This window comes from Cibotium barometz, chromosome 51, assembly GCF_041138505.1.
Source record: "Cibotium barometz isolate CiBa-2024 chromosome 51, ASM4113850v1, whole genome shotgun sequence".
Lineage (NCBI taxonomy): Eukaryota > Viridiplantae > Streptophyta > Polypodiopsida > Cyatheales > Cibotiaceae > Cibotium > Cibotium barometz.
In genome coordinates this window covers 44,974,496-44,991,630 of record NC_141096.1, presented here as the reverse complement: position 1 = coordinate 44,991,630, position 17,135 = coordinate 44,974,496, and the positions used below count along the sequence as shown (strand labels likewise).

General features: G+C 43.9%; 1 protein-coding gene across 1 annotated transcript; it reads right to left on the bottom strand.

Moving 5' to 3' along the window:
* Positions 1-6,304: 6,304 nt before the first annotated feature.
* On the bottom strand, positions 6,305-16,809 carry LOC147609671 (Sec23/Sec24 protein transport family protein). Its single transcript, XM_086787618.1, has 2 exons — positions 16,168-16,809; positions 6,305-8,155 (listed from the first exon to the last, which is right to left on the bottom strand). Exons 1-2 carry the CDS (start codon positions 16,789-16,791, stop codon positions 6,479-6,481), a joined length of 2,301 nt encoding a protein of 766 aa, XP_086643744.1. The 5' UTR covers positions 16,792-16,809; the 3' UTR covers positions 6,305-6,478.
* Positions 16,810-17,135: the final 326 nt, after the last annotated feature.

The window sequence follows — 17,135 nt, the reverse complement described above, 5'->3', positions numbered from 1 at the left end:
GTCCTGCAGTCGCTCCATTTGTCCCTTCCTCTTTCTTCGTGCCTACGATTCCCCCCCTCCCCCCTCCCCCGCCTCTCCAAAGCATTCCCGTCGACCCCCTACAGCCCCTGACCCAGAGAGGAGACAGCCCCAGCAAGTACCGTTTGCCACCTGATTCATCGTTTCTCAAAGCCAGTGGAGATGACCATTGCGACCTCACCAGTGAGGGCTCTCCCACCTGAGTATCCAGGCATGCCCCCCAGGATCTTGGGGCAACCTGTGGATTATAGTTTCTTCGGGTGTCTTCCGACGAAAGGGACAGACAAGTTCAAGGAGACCATAGCCCCTATTCAAGTATGTGTGGTCTTCCACCACTCCATACCCTCTACGCTAGAGAATGGCACGATGATATTCTCTTTCCCCTTGAGCACAGCCCCCGAGACAGAGTGGGATCCAAAGTTGGGCACCGTACCTCTTTCTATTTGTCGCCACCGAGGCCATGAGTAGTTTTCTCTCCGCCCAGGAGACCGGACTTCAGGGATTGCGCCTTCCCCTCCGCACACAGGAGGAGCTGCTAGACTCAGAGTTTGCAGACGACACAGCACCTACCTTACTGGAGATGTTGGGAATCTTGGCGAGGCGATAGAGATTTTCTATCGTGCATCAGGAGCACAGATCAACTGGCACAAATCGTGTGGTTTTTGGGTAGGCTCAGCACACCCACCCCGACTTGGTGACCAGTTGAGGCTTTCCAGTGGATCTTGAGGGGCACTCTAGTCCGATACCTCGGCTGGTTTTTGGGTAGGCTCAACACCCACCCCGACTTGGTGACCAGTTGAGGCTTTCCAGTGGATCTTGAGGGGCACTCTAGTCCGATACCTCGGCTGGCAAGTTGGCATTGATATCTCTTCCAAGCAGCAGCTCCTCGCTCTGCTTCTTCTGAGTATTCGGAAGAAGCTTCTATACTAGAGCTTGGCGAGGCTATCCCTAGTAGGCAGAGTGGTGGTGGCGAACCAGGTACTACTTGCCACCATGTGGTGCATCACCTCATGCTGGTCCTTTTCTCAGGCTTGTATTGGCCAAGTACAGCATTTGATCCGAAACTTCTTGTGGGCCGGAAGTGATGGGAGGCCAGCTAGGGCCAAGGTGGCATGGATAGTGATCATTCAGCCACGTAGCAGAGGGGGGCTAGGTCTCATTGATCCAGCTAACCAACCACACAAGTGGTATGTAGTGCCAAATGGGGTCACTGCCTCTATTTGTGAGGAAAGGGCCATGCCTCCAAAGTCTCAAGAAGGCTTTCCGCCACTTCTGCATGCGGTTAGAACCTCCCTACAACTTCCTCCACTGACTGCGGAGGGTGTGAATGATGTCGAGCCCTATGCTCCTGATGGTCTCAGCCGACGGAGTGTGGGTACCCTCGATGGCCTCACTACATCTAGCATGCCAGATGTGCCAGGCTGCTATCCTACTGGCAAATCTCCCAGTGCTTGCATCAACCTAGTCGCCAAACACCTGCAGGTGGGGATGTAACTGGAACTACTGCAATACGATGGTGGGAGGCCTAAAGGGCATGACCTCCCCCATCCTCCTCGTAAGTCCTAACCACTCTAGCCTGGGTGTCCCAAGCGACAGTACCCCAAGTGATAATCCGGGTCGATGCCCTGTCCATAGCGAAGATGGGGAGAATCTGTTGTCGAATCCGCTGAGCCTTCGGGCAATCCCAAAGGCAATGTCGTTGAGACTCCTGGGGGTGGCCGCATCTCGGGCAAAAGCTGCTGGTCGCTCTCCGACTGCCAGCCAAGTACCCACTGCCAAACTCGTGTGTGTGCCATCAACCAGAGGAAGAGAGCAATCTTCCTTGGTTGAAAGCTATCCCAAAGCCTCTTCTAGAAATTTGAAAGGAAGCGTTGTGATAGGCCGTGAGACTACCAATGTGCTGCTGTTTTGCCAGTGTGCTATCTATCTCCGACATTTGGATCGTGTGACCGAGCCTCACTGTATATACAAAGAAATGGGCATCCAGAGTCTCTACCCGGTATGTGGGATCATGCCGCGTCCACTCTCCCGGTCCCACTCCCCCCCCTCCCCCTGTATGAGTTAGCCTTCTCCTCATAGAGTGGCCAGCCATAGGAGAAGCATCTCTCCCCCTTATGATCACTTGTTTCCTGCCCTTATATGAGGCAAGTTTGTATTTAGCCCTTCATGGTTGTACTTAGCCCTTTGTGGCTGTTTTTCTCATTAACTAATTGAAGGATCTTTTTTCCAGAAAAAAAAACATATTTTCAATTGTGTATCATTGAGTTTTTTAAATCCTCACATCATAAGTTCAAGGTTTTTATAGATGTAGTCACATACAGTTTTCATGGATGTAGTCTTGTAGAGTTTCCTGGATGTAATCTTGTACAATTTTCATAGATGTAGTCCCATATGGTTTCCTCACATTTTTAACTATTGTGTAGAGTTTTCTTGGTCACTTTCCTTAGGTTTTTGCTCTACATGTAGACAAATAGGTGATCGCGCGTTATAGCCAGGACATGCAACAAAATATTTTGTCCCATGTGTGACTCATGCATTAAGGATTATACCTTCATTTTAAATTTCAAAAATCGAAAATTCCTCCTTGCTCCATGGCCCTTTTTCTTGTTATCGTTTGGCCACGTGGAGAGGGAGTAAGTTGTCTTTAATAAAGAGTAAATGCAGTCCCATACAATTTTCTTACATTTTTGCTCTATCGTTATTGCACCCTAGTTAGGGCCTTGCCTTGAGAATGCATAGATGAAGGCTATCTTTAGAGTTATGAGTTTACCTGAATCTTTGGTATGAAAGTGAATAAGATTATTGGTCCTATCATACTTGACCAAAAGTTTAGAGATTTCTGTGGCCATGGTTTTAGATGACTCCCTTGGGCCGTATACAATACCTTCTTGGTTTAGAGCACCATTCATTCATTCCTTGTGCAACCCCCCCTTCCTAGATTGTTTATTAGCATGGCTAGAGTTTGGGTGTGTAAGGGGTGCCAGGATAGGATTGTTAAGTGTTAATTCCAAGCATGTGAGACTTGTTATGCATCGAAGTCACCAAGGGTTTGTCACCATCAGGCATATCGTGCTGATTGCTCCTTGATTGTGTTGCACAATTCTTAAATATTTTGGGTTTTATATCTTGTGATTTTTTCCCATTTATTAATTTCTAAGATTTTTTATTTTTATTTTTATTTTTTTTTTGGAATTTACGAATGTTTTTGGTGTAATAGTACATACCAGATACACCACTATGCTTTTTTTTTTGTTAGTTGGTGAGCCGCATGAGTTTCTGATCACGTTCCGGTCAATTTTTTCGCTCGCCAAGCGTGGAGAGTGTAAATGTCCCATCAGAATTGGGGATTCTTTGTGAAGCTCGGGGGGCAGCTAGATTTCTCTGATTATTATTATTATTATTGTCTCATATATGACAGACACTAGTACAACTAAAGCTGTCCCGTTTGCATGCAAAATGCGAAATGGTGATCATGGGCGGCTGTCTATTGTGTGCGGTCCGACTAGAAATTACAGCACTGTTCTTACTGCTACTCCTCCTACTAGTAATTACAGCACTCTTCTTCTTCTTCTTCTTCTTCTTCTTCTTCTACTACTACTACTACTACTACTAGAAGAAGAAGAAGGAGCAGCATAATCATAATCAATTTAGCCCTCAAATTCATAATCAATAATTATCATAATCAACTGCTCATGAAGTTGAAGATCGCCACATAATCAATTTAGCCCTCAAATTCACCAGAGGAAGATTCTCCAGGTGCAAGCAACGTCCCTCTTGTTTGCAAATCATCCCAAATGTGTGGTAAAGTTGTTGCAAAGACATTAAAATTAAGCAACCCATACTTGGTTTAGAATGCATGCAGTACTCTAATAAAGGAAGCTATATTCAGATTCCGATTTAGACTGGTGAATCAGATGTGGATAATCGAAGATCCACTTCTTGATATTGTTGAACTTATTTGGATCGTCTTGCATATCTTGGTTGACATCCCAATCTCTCTCCTCAATTGAAGTAGAACAATATATATTATGCATTGAGAAGGTCGCCACTACAGAGAGTTGTGGAAAATTGATGCATTATGACTTTGGTTGGAAGCCTACAACAAATTTAATGTGATAATCAATTGAGTGTAATTACCTGCTGTCACTATGTTTGAGAAGATTGCACGAACGCAACATCAAACCTCGTCTATTATTCAATAGAAGGGACAACAACACTGTCTATTGTTTAACAAGGGATCAGTACAGTGTGGCCTATCTAAGAAGAAATTTACTATGTTCAGGCGGGCCTTACGCATGAGGGATATTATCATTATTTCAAAAAGGAAGAGGGGGGGGGGGGGGGGGTGACCTGGTGAATTTTTCTTGTGATTTCACATAATATTCATTACCCACCCCACCTTCACAAGTAGGTAGCTAGATTAGGAGTGTGCATTTGCAACACCATTAACCTTACTAGGCTCTCAGGTAGGAGACGTCAGCAGAGTAGTAGAGCTACATTAAGAAGTAGTGCAATGGGATTTCTTACATTTGTGGAAATTGGTTATCCACCTTTCGGTGCTGGGAAAGAAATGTTGGTTTGGACGTTGTCCAAGTAAAAAGAGGCAAAGTAATATACGTACAAACATGAAGTTTTGTGCCTTACAATCTAAATCTTAAATTGTAATTCATGTGTCATCTATACCTCTTTGGCATGCATGTACTATTCTTTCTTTATCTTATGCTCCCTTCGTAAACACATCAATCAGCTAATTCGTGAAAACAACAGTTTTATTATTACAATACCAAACTTACCTTGATTAATGATGTGTAATATAAGAGGAGAGATTACCAAATTGTTTTGTGTGTTGCTTTGTGTGTAAATCTTTGTATTTCACCAACACAAGTAACGCTTTTTTAGATAGGTGATGATTATGTTAGTATATATACTCAATGCTTGCCTCTCAGCATGTATCTCACATCCATGCTTAGTGCACATTTGTAAAGGCCCCCATTATAAGGAGAAGTCATTGGTGCACGCATCTTTGGTGGGAGCTGCAGCTTAGATGGCAATGGGTCATTATTGTGACCACATTGATGGCTAGAAGATGGTCATGGGTTTGAGAATTAATTGGGACCCATGTCAGGATCCCACAGACACATGGGTCTAGGGGTAGAAGCCCTTGGCCTAATAGTATGGGTTCATTTTGTTAGTAGTCAGTTGATCATGTTTTGAGGGCGGTGGGCCGTGGTCGTGGAGAAAGCATGAAATGCAGATGTGCGTCCAGTGTTCAACAGACACAAGGTAGATGTGCATCATCCACAGTGCCCACTATGTTAGAAAAGAAGGCTATTTTGGCCCCCAAGTCCACACTAAACGGAATGACAACCCCGATCACAAGCCGCCGTTATTGCTGATATAAGATCAATTGACCAAAACTACAAGCGAAAACTAACACACACTCCCAAATTCACCTTTTCAGGGCTTTTGATTACAGCGCACGCCTCGTGTCAAAGAGGAGTTGGGTTACACATTTCAGTCATTCAAGTTGTGTAGTTCAGACTAGTTGGTCGCAAATGACGCTCCACAGAACCCATACACCGAGGGAGTTTATGGTTCAGGAGTTCCATGTAAATTCCATATTTGCTCTCCTTACCTTCCAAGGTTTTGTGTGGTTTGTGACTTCTGATCTTGAGCAATGTAAAATTTCAACAAAATTGACTGTTCAAAACGAACACTTGTCAGGCCTTATCCTGAGCTTCCAGCATTGAGACATGATGGACAAGGGTGACCTTTTGGGTCCAATTAGCAAAATAACAAAGCACGTGGACCCAAAAGACAAAAAAAAAACCATCCGCTGGATGTATAATGTGTGTTTATTCTTGCATATCGTTTTAATTGCATGCTTGTAATGAAAGTTTTATCAAATTATTGTTCATAGACTTCAGAATTCTTAAAAACTGATTCGTTTCATGCAAACTATAAATCACCTCACCTTTCATCTTTGCAAATGAAGCATGGTCTCTTTTCAGGCAATACATTTTTTCTTACTACCTGTAAGAGGGTTCAAATAAAGAAAGGCTTACTTATACTTTTTTTTCTCTCAAGTGGTGGAGGTATCTAACTCACATCCTCGCTCTTGCAGGGTGAAGAGAACCCTTGACTCATTTTTTAGATACAAACCCACAATGAAAAACAAGACCATCAGAGTCTTTTGAGAATCCTACCCAGATTACACAAGACTAGTGTCAGCATGCATTGGACAAAAAAAAAAAGCTCATATATGCAAAACCCACAAAGACCAGTATTACAAAATCAACAAGTTGAAGCTTGGAAAATGGCAAAAACATTTTAGGCCCAAAACTGCAATCAGGCCTTCAGACCCAAGTGCCACACTAAATGGTGTACACGCCTATAATATCCTCCATCTTAGAAAAAAGTACTGACAGAATCTACAAACAAAAAACACAACCTAAAGTACTCACAGGTAGCCATCCTTTACTGCAAGTTCTTGTAAATGAGCAATAAAAACTTGTAAGCTCACATCATCTGTGAAAATCAGATCAGAATCCCCAACATTTTCACTTTTATGTGTGACTGATGGATTCAGCTTTGCTAATAGAAATCGTGCTTGACTACTATGCTGGTCACACTGAATAAACTTGGGCAGAGGGTTCCGCTCTGCCAGCAGTGACTGTGCATCCATTACAGGAGCTTCCAACAGCTTTTTGAAATTTTCATGACATGGGTCCTGGTGGTAATCAAGCTTCCTCCACTGAGCAATCACTGATCCATAATGTACCACAATGAAGAAAAATGCATCAAAAAGAAGGATGGAATTAGCTTTGATTGAGCTGATATCAAGTAGGACTGGCATTGGAGGCCCATCAAAAGAGTAGGAGAACAGTGTGGGCTGTATCATGATGACAGTTCCAACCACACCTTCCCGATTCAGCATTAACCTGAAAAAAGCAGTTTCATCTGGTGTGCTACTGCTGACTTGGAGCAGCTGAGATCGTCGCAGGTAAAAAATCAACTGAGGAAACAAGGAAAGATTGGAGGAAAGCCGAAAAGATTCAGGATCTTCCTTGTTGTAATCCCCAAACTTGGATGCAAACCTAATTAGCATACGGTCGAGCCATGTTATAACTTCTACGACATCTTCCCCTGCTGCCTTATATAGAGCAAGTCTAGAAATGATTGCAGCAGCTGCTTCCTGGTCAAACCCTGCTACAAGCTCCTGAACTTGAGAGCCATCAATCCACCGCCTAGCAGTCGTGGTAACACGAACCCGAGCCTGCCCATTACTCTTCTGATACTTTGTTATAAATTGGACAATAAAAGCAGTTCCAGGTTGTGCAGCACTTGCCGGTTGACTAGACACCTCGAAAAAAAAAGCTATGTGGGTTTTTTCAGTTAAAGTGCACATTTTCCACATATTCGTTCCTCCAACTCCTACTTGATTGTTACTAACCAAAGTAGTCTTTTTACTTAAAGATGAGCAGGGCCCAAGAGCTCCAGAGACCTTCACTTTTTGAGTGGCTATCACCTCCAAAGTTGCATTGAAACACATCTTCAAATGGCCCTCTGCATCATGTGCAAAAAGTCGTTGTAAAGACTTCTTAAATTCATCTGATTCAAAGGTCTCAGCCAGTACAAGTAGCCCACCAGAGGTCTCGACTGCTGATTTGACCTCGTGAATACCTACCTGATCCAAGGAACAAGCAAAAATGTCCAATACTAATCCCTTAGTGACCAAAGTATCCTTTATGCTTTTATAGAACTTTTCTGCCTTCTTTAAATGATAGGCTCTATTATTCATCAAGTCACGATGGGTACGCATGCTCTCTTCAAGGTTTGAGTCCAAAACCTTCCCTTGTCCTACTGTTGCAGGACCTCCAACAAATAGCAGTATCCGAGATCCAGCATTCGTTACCCAACCCTCCAGCAAAGAAACAGCTACAGCCAAAGCAGCTCCAGTAGCCCTTTGAGGCCTGTGTTTGGAATCTACCTTGACAGGGTTAGGCTGTAGCTCCTCGAGAATAACTGTAAAATTGAATTCACAATCCAAAAATGGAACCAAAAATTGACCAATCCCCCCTTGCTTCGTGCCCATAGGCTTTTGAAATTTGGAGGAGATGCCCAACAATTCTTGAATCTGCAAGAGATCAGGGGAAAAAAATTAGAATTACTTAGGTTAGAAAGTATATTCAACTACTCAAAGCTGAACTGCAATTTGCAACAAGGGTTTTGTGAGCCATGGAATTCTGAAGCTAAATCCAATAGCTACTGGTTATAGATGGTACCTGTACCACCAGCAAATACACATTGCCCATGCCATGTATCGTAACACCACCTCTAACTATTCACTAAATAGATTGTGTGACATTGTCTAAAAACTTTTCAGTGCTTTCTCATATACCAGTGAAACGTGCCTTTGGCACTTCCACTTATTGGGGTAGAGAAGAAATTCATGCAGAAAGGCACCGAGCCCAAAAATGAAACCTCATTCAAACATGCCACCAATTGTGAAATTTTCCAAATATTATGTATGGAAATTTTATACAAGCTTAGCAAGATGGGTGGATTTTCCTATTTTTCGTCATATTTGTCGTGCTTGCCTGTTGTTTGAAAAATGAATTGTGCCCATGTAAATGCCTTCATGCCTCGACATTACTTGGATTTCATGCATGTAATTCGTCCAAGGGCTTCAAGGAAGCCAAAAAATACCCTAGACAAGTGTGATTTAACACATGGCTTAGTGTGTACACTAAGTTATAAAGATTAACACTAATCACATTCGCAATGGTGACACTCAAAGTAGAGAGAAGTAGAAATGAGACTCTTTTCTTAACCTACTCCACCACAGCAACAGAAGTACAATTATGTGGACGCCTAGATGTCCCTATTGTAATTTGTAGGAATGTAATGGGAAGGTACCTTTCCAAAACAACACCCTCCAACATCCCATACCACTTAAGCCTGCCTGAAAGCCTTTGACAAGTCAATCTACATACTTGCCATGTATAGAACACGAGCATGTCTACTCTCCTAGTCCAAGCCAGACCCTTAAGTGATTCACCTACACAGTTGTCGCTCATAATAACCCAAGCTCTCATTTATATAGTGATAACTACACCATAATAGCTAACTTGTTATAAACAGCCATTATGTCTGTTTTGTAAATCCAGGAACACCAACCAAATATCTGCCTGCTAATCCCTAATCCTCGGACCCCCTATCCTCGCTAGATTAGGTCCCTAATCCGTAGATTAGTGTCTAGGTACATAACATAACTTCCCCTCTTCAAGCATTACCCTTAAATGAAATCAGGAAAGCACCTACTCAAACTAGCTGCTGACCCCCAAGTTGAGTCCTCCTTTCCACTTAATCTTATATTTAGGGATCAACTTGTTCCTAAGTTGCCTTTCCTTGACTTCTATCCTCCTCTCGGGTTCATGTGGAACATAGGACAAGTCCTCAACCTCGACAAGTTCCTGACGTGGTAACAAGGTTATCCTCAGCTCCCAACATCTCTTCCACTCGATTGACATGAAAGACTGGATGAACTTTCACATTCGGAAGCAACTCTAGACTATACGCAACCTCACCAATCTTTTTCAAGATCTTGTAAGGTCCACAGTACCTAGGGGATAACTTCCCAACCTTCCCTGTATGTAGCGTCTCAGAACTCTTGGGCACTCTCAAATAAACTAGCATTCCCTCCATAAACTCCCTCAGTGAATGCTGCCTATCGGCATAAAACCGTGCACGATCTTGTGCGCACCTAATAGCTTCTCGTGCACTAACTAGCGTTTCTTGCATATCTACTAAGAAATCTCTACTTGCATCAAGCTGAATACCCTTAAGTCTAAAGGAAACCATGGTGCCAAAATGAAACATGTGCAAGAGGTTCAAGCCATCGAGATGGGTGCACAGCGAGGAGAGAGAGAGAGTACGAAGGGGAGAGAGAGAGAGAGAGAGAGAGAGAGATGTGATAGCAAATACAAGAGAGATATGTTGCAGAATTCAAATGATACTCTTATGTTACAAGAACCACCCAAGCACATGCTTTTACAGGCATCATGTCAACATTTCGCCACCAATTGGTCCACCCGTGCTTTCTCATTATGTATGTACATTGGACTGGCATCCATGGCAGTTGCATATGCCCAGGATTGACGCTACTCATGTGATACTGTGGACTTGGATTTCCGCTGGGACTTGTGCCTGTGTATACATGCCCGGAAATGCCTGGAGGACTCGTGTTCCATTGGGTTTGGTCCCTCGTGTACTTGCCTGGAGCATGTCTATTTTGGTATAGTCTCATGAACAGGGATTGTCCATACCAATGCTGCATTGCATGGCATCTTATATGTGTTTGATTGCAATTGAATTTGCATGCTGTGTTCATGCTTGCCTGACCAATGTGTAGTTCCAAGTAAGGGGACGCCCACCCATGAACCGTGCGTGTGAAATTGTCTCTTGAAATAGATATGTAGCATGTGACAGGTGCATAGTAGTTAGGAAACGCGTTTCATTCCCTAAAAGAAACGTTGAAACATTTTCGAAACGTTTCCTTCTGGGAAACGCATTTCTTTCACACATTTTTTATAACATTTTTTTTCCCAAAATCCAACGTCAACATCAAGCGACGAGTTGTTCGATAACATTTTCTCTGGTTTCCATGCGCCGCCTTCCCCTCCTCGTCACCAGCGAATACGGGCACTGCCCGGCCTGCCCCAAACCTCCACGTTTCCTCCCTCGGGTCACGTGTCTACAGCCAAGTGTGTTTTTTATCAATCTTGCTTGCTAATTTTAGCCAATTTTTTGAAGATGGAGATGCTGCAAAATGGGGGTTTTCTTCACAGAGACCCCATTAAGCCTCCAATGTTTGCCTTAGACTTTGCCCAAGGGTCTTACGCAGCTATGTAATCCATTACATGGCTGATTTTTGTCAATTGAAGTGTTTTGAAAATTAGGGGTTTCTCCACAGGCACACTCCTTCAACAAAATGCCTCGCACAAGAGATGATATGTGGACCCATGTGATCGAATCGGCCTCTGACAAGAGTGGAGGTGATTCCAAATGGTAGTGCAAGTATTGTGGTTTGCAGTCCGGTGGCAGCATAGACCGGGTGAAGGCCCATCTCACAAGTTTAGCAGGGAAGGGAGTTAGCTCTTGTCCACTTGTGCTGGATGCTATCAAGGCATCATTACAAGAGTGGAAGAGAGCCAAATTATTAGGCCAAATGAAGTTACCGACAGAAAAGGAGAGGAATGAAGATGAGGAGGAAGATGTGGATGTGTCAGCTACAAGGAGTACAAGTGTATCCAAGAAACAAAAGGTTTCAAAAGGCAGCTTTGCACCACGGGCACAAAGGACTCCAATCCCCATTGCCAAGGCCTTGCAAAGAGGGAGCATCAAAGCCAGTCTATAGATGCAGACAAAGCAAGAGGCCACCCGAGAGCTGGTGGCAAGAGGCTGAAGCTCTCATAAAGGCCATTCAGCCTATTTATAGTGTTCTTCGCATCACGGACATGGAGGGTAGCAATCTGGGACTCCTGTACGAGTTCATGGATAGAATTGGTGAAGCTTTAAACCGCTGCACTGTCTTATCAGTAGAGAGGTATGCTGCATTATGCATGCACTCTTAGTCTCTTTGATTCTTCAATCTTGTATAATATCATGTTTATGAGTCATGACATTATACTATATACATTTCATGGCTGTTTTTTTAGGGTTCAGGACATCCGAGCCGTGTGGAACACACGATGGGATTGGTTTCATAGACCAATCCATGCAATTGCTCACATATTGCATCCTCTTTGGAGAAATGAGGAGCAATACAATAATGAGGAGCTTGAGGATGGATGGCAGCAGTACATCCAGAGATACACAAGAGGGGATGTGGACCTGCTAAGGCAGTTGGAGGATGAGCTACTTATTTTCCGAAATGGTAGCTTTAAATTTGGCTCAGTGACGACCAAAATGCGGGAGACACAGCTACAGCCAGTGTCATGGTGGGAGAAATATGGCATCAGCACCCCTCACTTGGTGAGTCTTAACTCTTGGTTCTTGAATCTTGCATAAGAATCCACTTGTAGTATACTTATAAGTTATTTCTAATAAGGGCTTCAACTTCTTTTGTTGCATGAATTATGATAGGAATCCCTCGCCATTCGAGTCCTATCATAGGATTGTAACTCGGGTCCTTGCGAGAGGAATTGGAGCACTTGGACCCTCTTCCATACAAAGAAGAGGAATCGGTTGTCCACTGCTCAATTAGAGCGGTTGGTATTTTGTCATTGCAACCTCCGCCTAATTGAGCAGGTAGGCAATCCCATCGAGCCTCGCCAAGTCAATGTTGATCAAATTGACATTGAGAAAGTGAAAGAAGTCCCAAAGATTCCTCAAGAGGAGCGCGACATTTATGCCATGCTATATGAGGAGATCACAGCACATGCACGAGTTAGTCGTGCACATTCATCTACAGCAACAGGTGCTAGTTCCAGTGCAGTAGGTGAGGCGAGTGCAACAGCCGAGTCTTCCTCCACATCTGATTCAGATTCTCACAGTGAGTCTGAGTCTGACAAGGCTGAGAGTCGAGAGCCTGAGCCATGTGGCTTATCATGATTTATTATGTATTGTTTATGGGCATCGGGCCATGACTATTGATTCATCATGATTCATGTATGATCATTGATGTGACATGAACACTTCAAACTTATAAGTTTTAACCTATGTAGTGTGAGTCGTGATAGTGTCATGTATGGTTTGACATTGATGATGAATGATTATATGGTTTTTGTTGTTTGTGATTCAAAGACTATAGACTATAGGCTTCAAATTGATGTTTCCATGTATTCTATGCATTTAGTGTTATTTTTACATATTTTATACAATATATATTTGAAATTTTGTACATGCAAAAACCTGTAGGTAGAAAACTTGTAGGAAACTTCGGGCTGATTTTACAAAACCCGTTTGAAACGCGTTTAAAACTTTTAGGAAACCCATTTCAAACAACCCCCTAACTACTATGGACAAGTGGTAAGTATTGGTCATAAACCTAGCCTTAGGAATTAGCATTAATTTATACGTGAGTGTGTACACACTTCATTAGGTTTTGGGCAACTATAAATTATGACGAACCCTGTGTTCGCACACACTGATGTCCCGAGGTGGACAAAACCCAATGCCCACTGCCCAAACCTTATCCCCTTTGTTCAAAGGGAGTAACCAACCATGTGTTTATCCCAGCTTGCACTACAAGTCACTTGTCCACTCTACCTGACACCTAGGGTGGACATCTCATCATCTCTCTTCCATCTCTCTCTAGAAGTAGGTCTTCATGAAGCCTTTTTTTTGGTTGTATTTTCTACACTTTCTCCTTCCCAACTCCATATCCAAGCTTGCTAGTGTGTTTACCAAGCACTTTCTCTTCCCTACAGATGCTCAGTTCTTCATCAAAGACTTGGAGGCGGAGATCAAGAGTGAAGGTGTTCATACCAAAAATATCACAATCAATTAAAGTCAAGGTCAGTAGAAGATCATCAGTGTTACATTAGTACATCAGTACAACCTTTTTAGGAATTTGTCATATGTGGTGACCCCATTGTGAGCCCTAATCCAAGGACATGTCAGGCACTAGCTACGTAGATCACATCTGAAGCCTTAGGTGTGTGTGTCACTTAACCCAATTGGAGAACAATCACATTTAGGTCATCTTAGGAGAGATGCATGTAGCAAGCATGTAAGCATGTAGGTATCATAGGCTAGCATTATGGCCAGCCATAAGTGGTGTAACTATTTGGCCTTCCTAGCACTATTCACATGATGGAACCCTTGCCAGGACATTGGACTAGTGGAAGAAGGCATGGGGATAGGGACCATAAAGTTTGCACATGGAAAAGCACCAGTTTTGGTCAAAGAGTAGAGAAAATCAAAAAGTCAAACTGAGTTGACAGTGAGCCAAGAGCATCACTGGCAAGAGGAGATTGAGCAAGACCAAAAAGCAAAAGCTGCTTTTTCAAAAAGCAACTCTAGGGCCAAAAAGTAAGGCCCTAAAGCCAAAAAAGCAAAGCACAAAAGCACTTGGGAAAAGCTAGCCTTATTTGAATAATATTTTACTGTACTAAGTGAAAAAGAGAAAAACAAAGCAAAAAGTAAAACACAAGCAAAGCAAAAAGAAAAACAAAAGCATGGCTAGCTTTTGGTCAAAAAACAAGACTCCCCTTAGGTATAAAACAAGCATCAACCTCTCTTCATCATCATCCTCATCAAAGCATCATCGCCATACTGCTGATCTAGAACGCCGCTGACAATCCCTTGCGCCATGTCATCAGTTATCTGTACGCTATACGATCCATACAATCGTACCGAGCTGTGTCCCGCCGACTGATGTCGCTGCTATTCCGCGCCATACAACTGCTGTCGCCTACTATTGTTCCGCGCCATACAGCTGCTACCGCTACCTGTTCTATGTCGTTCTACGTCGTCGTCTGGCGATTGCCGTGCTACCATGTGGACCTAATCTGGTCCGTACGCCTCTGTACGGCCTTTTGGGCTGTTTCTACTCCGGATTGGCCGTCAATTCTTTTGTTGAACATCATAAACTTCATCGTCTACTCTTATTACTTGTGTACCTCGATTGCAAGCTTGGGGTACATTGGATTTGGTACTGGCTCGGTGAGAGATCTTCTGGGCCATCCCCGTGGTGTGCTCGGCAAAACAGGATCTCATGCCTTGACTCGACATTAACATTGGTTTCTACATTGGCAAATTTGTTTACTTTTGTATTCATTGATGTATTGATCATGGCTTGCAAGCCCATGGATTGTTCCTAAATAAATTCCTAAAAGGGGGCGAAGCCTGTTTCCCACTCAGTGTGTGTATCCTGTGCAAAGTTCTCTAAATCCTACTCTCCCTCTCTCTATCTTCTCTCTCTATCTTCTCTCTCTATTTTTCTATCTCTTGGATACGTGGTGGAATCTGTCATAGCACACCCCACTGGGTTTACAGTGGTACCAGAGTAGGATTTCTCTCAAGAAATCTTTCTTTGGGTAACAGAGCCATGTCAAGAGTAGAGGGCAACCAAGGGCCTAATGAAAGGAACAATTATGAGGCCGATCCAGGACTTCAAGATGGGAACAACTATGATGGCAACGAGGGTCATCGATCCATTACTCATGAGACTGCGGCCATGTCGTCAGAAAAGTACAACTATTTTCAACAATTCAAGCGTTTGCTCAGGGATGCTCTAGGTGCAAAGCCCTCAGGTCGCATACCACCATGACACACCCTTTTGATGTGAGCACGAAGTAATCTCAGTAGGGCATAGAGTCAAGTATGAGCAGCTCTCCCTCAAACTAACTCATAACTCGCTTATATTGGCCAGATATGAACTAGGCGCCATAAGTATCCCAAGACTAAAAACTCCTACACCTCCCTGTTTAGATAAGCAATCCCTTCCCCCAGTTATCCTAACTCTAGCAAAGCAAGGATAGGTTGGGCATGAGAGACACTAAAAGATGGATTCTCTTCATAAATGATATTCTCTAGTATAATCGTTAAGCACCATACTCTGGAGATTGACCTATCTAAATTTTTTTGGTTCTAGGATAAAGGATTCAGACAAGCCTTCGACAAAAAATTGGCATGGCTTAATCCCCCCCCCCCCCCCCCCCCCCAAAAAAAAAAAAGACACGTAGACGGCATCTTGTATAACAGCACCAATTGGCTGTAGATAAAATACTCCCCGGTTAGCATATTAAGTCGAAAAAGTTACCCTTATACTTATCCAGATGGGTATGTTTCAAGCGGGTTCTGGCAAAGACTCATAATCTCCTGCATATCTCGGACTGTGCTTTGTGAGTCCCTGTCCGAAGTAATGAAATTCGTCCCTTGCACCGCGGGCGCATTACAACTTCATGGCATCATTCCTTCGGCATTCGTAGCTTTCTCATAAAAATTGGTGTCCTGGCCAAAATTCGGACAAGCCACTCCACGTGTTACCTCGGATTGCCTGGCAAGATCCAGCCCTATCACAAGCCGCATATGCAAGCCGAGACAACTGAGGTGTGCGTTGTACACGTCTTGCTACCTCGAGACTTCAGAAGATTGTCACAGTGTACATAAATAAATACAAGGGAACGAATGCGTGCATACCCGATGAGAAGGCAGCTCTCTCTCCCCGTGGAACACGACGGCCTTCATACAATGATGGAAGCCAAGATCGTGCACATGAACTTGGGTCCCGAAAGAGACAAGACCCACTGACGCGTTTTCTGGTAAAAGGCTCAGAGTCTGAGAGATCGCCTTCTTCAAGCTTCCAAGGTCTTGCGCAGAGATACAGGTGTCTAGCACGAAGAGGAATACGGGACCCGGTTGCAGCTGCTGCTGCTGCTGCTGGGGGTAGGTGATGGCATAGATACCGGTGGCGGGCGGCAGAAGATACTCGACGCACGTGTGGGTGGGGAAGAGCTCGGCGGGTAGGCTGTGGTCGCTGATGGAGTGCTGGTAGGAGAGGGGGAAGGTATTTTGTTGGAAGCAGAAAGGGCAAGTCCAGGCCTTGGAGGCCGGATCCAGACGGGCGTAAGGGTTGAGGACGCCGCCGCAGGTGCCACAAGGCAGCGGGGCGTAAGGGAGGGCGGGAAGGTCCGGGATCGGAGAAAGCGGGCAGCACATGATGGCCAGCGGAATAACCATCTGCTCAGCCGCTTTGCGAGAGGAGGGCCAAGCATGCCACGTCCAACGCAGGCCTTCCGAGACCTCCAGCTCCGAGAAGTCCATTCTTGCCCGGCAGAGAACGAATTAGCCATACTAAGGATATAAATACAATAGTATTTGAATGCTACGTTTATACTACTAGTGGGGAGACTCGTCTCTTACTGGCTGAGCTAAACACACCCTTGAAAAAGACAAGAGGTGTATAAACATGAGAGAAAGAGAGAGAGAGATGTCCATGAGTGTAAAACCTCTCATGTCCAGAGAATGGGGAATGGATTGGCCACTCAAAATCTCTTTGCATATACATGCACACATACATCCATATTTCAGGAACTGGCACACATATAAACATATATACATTTACACATACATCTACAATGTCTATCCATATATATTTTACGTACACA

What these genes read in the sequence shown, in the direction of transcription:
- LOC147609671 (XM_086787618.1), bottom strand. Translation starts at nt 16,791, where the DNA reads ATGGACTTCTCGGAGCTGGAGGTCTCGGAAGGCCTGCGTTGGACGTGG. An exon ending in GAGAGCTGCCTTCTCATCGG is followed by an intron (nt 8,156 to 16,167) that starts GTATGCACGCAT and finishes GATCTCTTGCAG; the next exon opens with ATTCAAGAATTGTTGGGCAT.